This window comes from Paramormyrops kingsleyae, chromosome 7 (genome assembly GCF_048594095.1).
Source record: "Paramormyrops kingsleyae isolate MSU_618 chromosome 7, PKINGS_0.4, whole genome shotgun sequence".
Taxonomy (NCBI): domain Eukaryota; kingdom Metazoa; phylum Chordata; class Actinopteri; order Osteoglossiformes; family Mormyridae; genus Paramormyrops; species Paramormyrops kingsleyae.
The window spans coordinates 12316115-12324621 of record NC_132803.1 but is presented as its reverse complement, the minus strand read 5'-3'; the positions used below and the strand labels follow the sequence as shown (position 1 = coordinate 12324621).

General features: G+C 44.5%; 1 protein-coding gene across 4 annotated transcripts; it reads left to right on the top strand.

Moving 5' to 3' along the window:
* The first annotated feature begins 1241 nt into the window (after nt 1-1241).
* On the top strand, nt 1242-7996 carry LOC111842195 (coiled-coil domain-containing protein 17). Of its 4 annotated transcripts, XM_023808569.2 has the most exons (14): nt 1242-1477; nt 1850-1967; nt 2960-3127; nt 3385-3514; nt 3618-3771; nt 3890-4018; nt 4183-4331; nt 4408-4635; nt 4722-4858; nt 5027-5112; nt 5252-5467; nt 5556-5778; nt 5994-6104; nt 7251-7996. In XM_023808569.2, the coding sequence occupies exons 2-14, from the start codon at nt 1866-1868 to the stop codon at nt 7386-7388; spliced, it is 1971 nt and encodes a 656-aa protein (XP_023664337.1). In that variant the 5' UTR covers nt 1242-1477; nt 1850-1865; the 3' UTR covers nt 7389-7996. The 4 variants fall into 4 exon arrangements, with proteins under 4 accessions (XP_023664337.1, XP_023664340.1, XP_023664339.1 ...); XM_023808572.2 differs by lacking the exon at nt 1850-1967; XM_023808571.2 differs by lacking the exon at nt 1242-1477 and having other exon boundaries at nt 1518-1967; nt 4408-4533.
* Nucleotides 7997-8507: the final 511 nt, after the last annotated feature.

Here is an 8507-nt window from a genome sequence, read left to right as displayed (position 1 = left end):
CTATAGCAAGAGCTGACCACCAGCAGGCCACCCAGCCCCTCGGCATATACAGTGAGTGTTGACCATGAGGATACACTGCATCTATAGCAAGAGCTGACCACCAGCAGGCCACCCAGCCCCTCGGCATATACAGTGAGTGTTGACCATGAGGATACACTGCATCTATAGCAAGAGCTGACCACCAGCAGGCCACCCAGCCCCTCGGCATATACAGTGAGTGTTGACCATGAGGATACACTGCATCTATAGCAAGAGCTGACCACCAGCAGGCCACCCAGCCCCTCGGCATATACAGTGAGTGTTGACCATGAGGATACACTGCATCTATAGCAAGAGCTGACCACCAGCAGGCCACCCAGCCCCTCGGCATATACAGTGAGTGTTGACAATGAGGATACACTGCATCTATAGCAAGAGCTGACCACCAGCAGGCCACCCAGCCCCTCGGCATATACAGTGAGTGTTGACAATGAGGATACACTGCATCTATAGCAAGAGCTGACCACCAGCAGGCCACCCAGCCCCTCGGCATATACAGTGAGTGTTGACAATGAGGATACACTGCATCTATAGCAAGAGCTGACCACCAGGGCCCCTGGGCCTCCTGACATACTGTACAATGCAAATTAACCATCAGGGCCCTGGCATATAGAGTGCAAGCTGACTATCCCCCACCTCCAGGTGCCCCCCAGGACCATGACTAGGCAATGCATAACCAAACCCCCCCCTCCCCCCCCACCACCCCAAGTAATTTTTGGGCAACTGTTCATCATAATGGTAATTAAAAATATTACCCATGGAATGCAAGGTCAATCTAAATTGCTGGTGTTCCTGTTCCTGCTTTGTTGAAAAATGTTGCTTCTATACTATTTACATTTGTAACTGGACATTCATCAGAAGGTTAACATAGGTGTACCTACTGTATGCCTAGTCAATTCCTTGACAGCCATATGTTTGTAATATGCTACTTGCCTCACTTGTATGTTGCTTTGGACAAAAATGTCTAACAGGGCCGAAGTGGTATTTTTTAAGAGTTAAAAATAAAATTTGAAGCTAAATATTCACCTGAATAAAAAATAGAATTAGAATTTAGTGACCAGTGGTCATTGTTGACACACCACAGCAGACAGTGCACAACAACGAAATGTATCCTCTGCATTTAACCCATATGTGACATCGTGACATAGCAGGGGGCAGCTAATTCAGCGCCCGGGGAACAGTGCTTGGGGGCGGTACTTCGCCCAGGGTACTTCAGTGGTTCCTTGCTGGTCGGGGATTCGAGGCCAACTAACGTTTCACACAACTAATTACTTTAAAAAAAATAAACAGCTTATGAAGGGGATGATATCAATAATGTGATTGACAACACGCGGTCCCGGACGTCAATTTTTCAAATTCTGGCTTCGGCCCTGTCTGCTAAATAAAATAAATGTAAATACATATACATTTTTTGTTCCCATTCAGCTTAAAATTTACGGTAAGTATACTCATCTACTAAAATAACTTGTATACAGTAAGTTGACTAACACCGCGGACGGTAAGCGTCTCCCCTGTGCCTAACCTGCAGTTACCGGAGTGCAGATATGCTTTCGTTTCCAACCACACTCTCCGGAGCTTTGTGTAGACGGTTGTCAAGCGCGCTCTGAAAGCGCACGTTAAGTCACCAGAGAAAACAACCATCGATTCTTGCTCGTAAAGAAACGTCTGGCACGCGAGCAGAAGGGGTTCCCTTCTTAAATCATCTTCGTGGTGATTAAAGCAATACCATAAATTTATCAAGAATGCACTGGCTCTGAGCAGAAGCTTTATTACGCCACGACGCTTAATTTCACGTTATGGATTTATCCAGATGCGTCAAATGCAATATGAAATTCTCCTCTTTGCCTTTACTGGAAAAACACATCGAGAAGTTCTGCATTGGAGAAAGCACTAGGAAAGTCGATCAGACCGAAAACTCTGCAGACATGGTATAGTAAACCGCAATCCCTCAAAGTATTGAATATAAATATGCTATGTCAATTAAACATTACTTAGGACAAATTGGAATTATAGTGCATTATAATGAGTTATTTTTACAGATGGTTTTGATAATCTATGGAATGTAACGTTGGCAGATCAGAGCTATTTTAACAATTTCATCACTTTGTCTCAGCGAAGGCGATTATTTTTACTCGACTAGGCCTATATTAATTTGCAGTGAAAGAAATGTCACTACACGTGAAAAATTGTTAGTCTGTACAATTTGTTTTTAAAGCCCAATGTGAAATTTAAAAAGGAACGATGCATTTTAATTGGATTTCAGAATCCAAGTTTGGCTTACCTTGCAAAACAGCAGTTTTAAGTGTGTTTAACATATTTTACAAACACAAACACTTTACAGACACATTATTTCTTGTCATTTTATTAGCGCATTCAGATTGGAAAATAGATTTTATCTGTTAATTGCGTTAATTATAACAGTAAATCTAGAGACAATAAATACAAAAGAGAAATAAGAACAGGTCAAAGGGTGTGTTTCAAGGCTAATATATAGAAAAGCTGGAGTTGTAGAGCTGAGAATAAAAATCTTTTAGAGGGATCTGGTTTAGTTGATTGACATTCAGCATATGTAATTCTTGTGTCTTAGGAAAAGATGAATATTGGCTTGCATGAGGCATGTGTGTTATCTGAGACTGCCAGCAAGACAACTGGGCAAAAGTAGCCCAAGTTGGGAGACAGTTGAGCTGTGATGGGTTTTGTAGTGCTGTCTCAGGATAATAAGTAACTGTATCTGTCATAAAAACTAATGACATGATTATAAGTGGTCACCCCTCTGACAGTCCATCATCGCTACAAACACACTGAATATAGAACACTTTGTTTTGCTTACTATTTTTGTGGCTATTTATGTGAGTTGATCTGAGCATCCCTGCCTCCCAGCGGAATTCACACTCGCAACAGCAAGCTGCGTTTTCTCCAGGTGCAGAGACTGAGGGACTACAGGAGGAGGCGCCAGGAGAGGAAGGAGCAGCAGGAGCGAGAAAAGCTATTCGACCTTGGGGATCTTCAAGTAAAGCTCCAGGCCCAGGCCACGGACCTAGCTGATACCATGAAACCCAACAGTGAACCCACAGACACGGGCATGCTAGTGTGTGAATATTACATTGCATATTTTAACGGACTAGAATGATTAAATAAGTTAAGTTTAAGTAACATCAAGGGATCGTCAGGAAGGACTTCAATTTGCAGTCTTTGGGTCATAAGCCCGGTTCTTGTATTGCAGTGCAATTTTTAGAATAGTTTCATACCTCAGGAATGTCAAAAAAAATGTCTGTTGTATCGTGTTGTTCTCAGCAGCAGTGAGGTTTAAGGTGTCGGTTCTCCTCTATTTTGCGTTTTCTGTAGAGGGACTCCAGATCCAAAGCTCTGCAGACACGGGAGAGGGAAGCACGAGCGAGGGAACTTGCTGAGCTTCACGGGAAACGAGCAGTGGACTTGGAAAATGAGAACAGGCAGCTGGAAGCACGGAGAAGAGGTAAGCAAGAGAGAGCTTTGATAGATGACGGTCACATTCATAGGTGAAATCCAAGTTCTGCTCTTTCACAGATCACACTGCTTGTGTTTGGTTGCTGCTACAGACATTGACCTGAGGATGCAGGAGCTGGCAGCCCAGACCAGGAGCACATCTCACGTGGAGAGGATGCTGTCCGAACTGCAGGTACAGGAGCAGAGAAACACAATCCTACTAGAGGCACTCATGGAGCAGCTGCAGCAGGTCCAGATGGGATCAGTGTGAGTTGGGTCCGGAAACTGATTTGTACATTGTCTTGCGGTTAAATGAATCTTTCATAAGAATCTTTCGTCGTACTGATGGGCCCCGAGGGTGATTTCTGAGCCACTTCACACACAGGAGAGACAAACCACAGAGCAGACAGAGCGAGTCTCACCTCTTTTCCGCCAAGACAAAAGAGAAAGACTCAGTCCGCTTTCACAGCTACAAGGTTGCCCACGGTGATGGAACGCTGTCTTCGGAAATCAGGTGTGTCGGCCATTTCAAAGCACATTTCTTTTGTCCGGATGAGAAGTTCCACTTCCGGGAATTTATACTCACGTGTGCAGTTAAAGTGTTTTGTTTCTGCCTTTTTTGTAAACTTAGAGTACTAAATGTGACCTGTCTGAGATTCCTTCCCCCTTGCTTTGCAGTGCCCTGCAGCTGTCATACTTGCAGAGTGGGGGAAGTGACCATCTCATCTTAGTCCAGCTGCAGGATTTGCTAAAGGAGGCCTTGGAAGTGGAATGGCATCAGGAGATGCAGACTCACGCTCGCCCCTATTACATGGACAGAAGTAAACGTGAGTGACTCTCTAGGGGCCCCCTAATGTGGTCTATTCTCTGGACCCCAGATCATGTTTCTGGTTCAATATACAGGGGCGCGGCACACAGCCAAGCTTCAACTGAACAGAGACCTCATCGCCACGGAGCTGCAGAACCAACGCCTGGAGGAGGAGATCAAGAGATCTCAGCGGAAGAGGTGGAGGGATTCCAGGCTCATCAGTATGACCGGCTGCAATGAAACCTGCCTCTGGGTTCTGGCAACCTCATGTGGCCCATATAGTCCCCATGAAGTGATGCACATGACCTTGGATTGCACTGAAGGTGACCACTGTTGCATGGAAGGCAGCAGTGCTGCAGGTGATGTCACTGTTATCTGTCTCTTCCTGTTTCCTCTTCTACCAACTCAGGTCAGCCCACCGAGCAGAAGATGAAGGCAATGCAGACTGACATCGACTTGCTGAAGCAGGAGATTGAGATCAACCATATGAGGAGGAGAATGAGAGCATATGCGAGACCTCTGCACCATTCACCACTCCCCCCGCTGGTACAAATCCCTGGAAAGGGCCGAGATGCAGACTTGGCTGTTGGTTTATCATCATTATCATGGTCCTGGGAAAACATTTAAAATGAAAAAAAATTAAAATTAAAACTATTGCAAGCATATTGTTACTATGAGAGATGTCTAGTTAAACCATGAGTTTATTTTTTTCAGGATGATGTCAGATCAGGTTCTCCAGCCCTTGGGAGGAACTTTATGGACGTTTCCGACGGCTTGGAGTCTGTCCCATATGATCCAATGTAAGCTTACCAGCCACGCGTGGCTGCTGTTTTATTCATGAACAGCAGGGAGCATGATGATCAACAACAAAAGAGGAGTTCTGCTGGGGCACTTAGCTTGGATTACTCTAGAAAGGTCTCCGTGTTGAATCCCATACAGAGCAGGCTTCGTGGTGTTCTACGACTTCCTGCTGGGGCTCTGCCCCTCGTTCCGAGTGTGCCGCTTAGTAGCAAAGCTGAACGACAGAGATCAAGAGTTTGGCGCCTCCTCACCACTGCCCGTTGTCTACTGTGAGCCGGCCAGCCTATCTCCTCATGCCCCCCAACACAGCAGAGGAAACCTGGCCACCCTTGCTGCCAAGCAGGCCTTACCCAGGTGAGTAGGGGCTGAATCTGGGTTGCTTTTAACTAAACTATAACCCTGTCTGTACTTCTTACCCACCGATCTTCTCCCCTCCGCATAGAGTCTTTCCATCCCTGGGGGTCTCTCTCATACTCGAGCTACAGGCCTCCGAAGGATGTGACCTGTATGGACAGCAGGTCACGGGGCTGCTTTCCAGGGGTTGGGTCAAGGTGGATGTGTTTGACGCTCAGAACCATTTGATTAGCGGGAAGTGGAAAGTGCCAGTCCGCGTCCTCCCTATTAGACCGTCTGTGACCACAGTGGAGTTGAATGCTGTCCCACAGGTAACTCCATGCCATTCTTAATTGCCCCTTTTAGAGTTTCACAATCTACAACCATTCACAGTCACAGATGATTTGACATGGATCTGACAGGCATCCGACGAAGTTGATTGGCCCATTTGACACCCTGGAAATGACAAAGGTTGCATCAGTGAATTTGGGCTTGGTACTGCTCAGAAATGAGTGTTTGAATTGTTGTGACTTGTCTTTCCTTGTAGCTGGACAATACTGAGCTCTACTTGAGGATAGTGAATAGCCGGGATACAGAGGTGCAGAATTCTGCCCCCATCAGCCACAGCAATTGGAGGCTATACAAATATCCTTTGCCGGTGGGTGGAGCCAACTGTTACCCTGACCTCACTGCATCGCCTTTCTGTTTCAGGACAGTTCTCAGGCTAAGCAAGTGAAAATAATGATAAACACCTAGCAGAATGAAATCAGCCCACACTGGATGGGCCTAAGATCCACTGCCAGTTACTGCCTGGTGATGTGGCTTCCGGGGAAACACCTCCTGTTGTCACAGTAACGGGTGGTATAGCACTTTGAAGGGATGTAAAAACAGCTTTGATGTTCTTAACCCTGATCACTGACTTGCATTTGGTGGTTTTTGTCCCAGCTGAGTTTCTAGTTAATTAGTTTGCTTCCACTGGTGATTAAATGAATTGGCAATTAAATCTGAGGTGTAGTGGGGAGCTTTGTAGTGTGTTAAATCAGCTTTTAAATTTGGGGAGAAATACCTGCAAGCCAGTAGTGAAATAATATGGAAGCTATTTTGTCCTCGTAAAATCTGTTCCCTTTAATATTTTTTTTGAAATATAAAACTTAATTAGATTGATTTTTTATTCAAACAAATTAATCATTTGGTTGCATAGACCAGATTAATCAAATCAGCTGACTAAAACCAACTGATTGATTAACCCCCTCAACCCTGACCAGAATATGTACTTAGATGGATGGATGGTTGAGTAGCCTAGGCAGTCAATAATAAGAAACGAAGTGCATTCATTTTACAGGACAGAGAAACACATTTGCTTGCCATGATTTATTTATAGCTCTCAGAAATTCAGTTTTGCAGGACTGGAAAAAATAAAAATCCTGATAGTTTATTGTGGTTTTAGCAGAATTGGGTAATTCAGGTACAGAGAATAAAAGTCCAGACCAAGATTTTGTTTCAACCAACCAGTTGATCATAAAGTGTGACAGTCACAGAGTACTCAATTGGTTGGTTGAAACAAAATCCCGGTCTGGAATTTTACTCTCTGCACCCGAATTACCCAACTCTGGGTTTTAGTTATGAAATGAATGTAATGAAGACTGAGATTAATTAATTCAAACTATAATCTAGCATACACAGGTGGTATCCAGGACCAGGACTGATAACCACTGTTTTAATGCAAACATGGAGAACATTCTGAGCTCCTCTGGACACCACATTAGCATTCCAGATGTTGGTATTTCCTTTCCTCCTAATACAGGTGACTGGAGGAACTTGGCGTGCTGCTCGGGATTCGCTCCGCTCTTCCCAGTTCTCATGTGGCCAGCCCAGGTTCCCAGCATGCACCCAGACGCTAAACCCCCTTACTCCACCTGGGCCGGCTGAGGAGCTGGAGTGACCAGTGCTGGGCCAGCAGAAAAAACCTGCAGAGAAGATATAAGGTTTCCTGCTAAATCAGCCTCTGATCTTCTCGATGAAATCCCAATATGCAATTAACAAGCATGAAGGAGATGCTGTTATTATGACCCACTTACAGTGTCGATGAGCACAAGAACTGTACATTTTCATATATTCCCACTTGTTAATTAAATGCTGGAATTGAATTAATTAAAGTGCAAAATAGTTACATGATTAAATTCTAAATGCTTTCAGTTAAAAGGGGCTGCATCTGTTGCAACTATTAGTGCACCGGCAGCCTGTGTAAGCTGTTCTCTGTGTAAACTGAAACGTATGTATGTACACTTATTGTGAATGTGGCTATTTAAAATATTAAGTGATTGGTCACTCAGCAGCCTCTTATGAGGTTTTGTGATTGGACAAGCACAGAAATGACACAGACCAAGAAATGGCAACTGATGGCTGCCAACAGTGCATTTTCTATTATATCTTTCAACTTAAAAATATAAAAGGAGGCGTAGTCTGGTTTTGTTACTGACGTGATTTGGAACCTTCTAGAATGCATGTGATAATGAAATGAAAAGGTATTGTACCAGAGAAATAAAATTACTATATTACCCACAATGCTTTAGTAACTCTTAACACAGGTGACCAGCTTACAAGAGAAAAGGCACCTTCTTTACTACACATTCCAAACAAACAGGAAGGTTTTATAATTCACCAGCTGGACATCTGAAAACACCTCAACTCTGTGACTAAAAGTCTGAATCCAACCCCAGTTCTATGTGTGTGATGCCTGGATGCTCTCTGTATCTTCTTGAGTTTTTGATCCAGGTATTCTGGTCTCTCCCAGTCCAACAACTTATCGGGATGTATGGGTGATGCTGAATTGCTCCTGATGTGTGATACCTAAGTCTCTAACCAAGGACGAATATCCTATCTAGATTGTAATCTGCTAGGCCTATATTGTCACGTCCGGGAAGAACAGAGCAGGCTGAACCCAGATGCAGGAGACCCAGAGGTTTATTGGGACACCAAACAATAGACAAGTCCAAAGGGGCATGAAACGAGCGATGGTAGAGAAGGCAGGCAGAGGGTCGTGAGCCGGGGAGATCAATCC

Excerpts from the sequence above, each read along its gene's own strand:
- LOC111842195 (XM_023808568.2), top strand. The coding sequence starts at position 1,836 with ATGGATTTATCCAGATGCGTCAAATGCAATATGAAATTCTCCTCTTTG. Across the intron at positions 3,515-3,617 it reads GCTGGAAGCACGGAGAAGAG|ACATTGACCTGAGGATGCAG; the intron begins GTAAGCAAGAGA and ends TTGCTGCTACAG. Across the intron at positions 5,113-5,251 it reads TCTGTCCCATATGATCCAAT|AGCAGGCTTCGTGGTGTTCT; the intron begins GTAAGCTTACCA and ends AATCCCATACAG.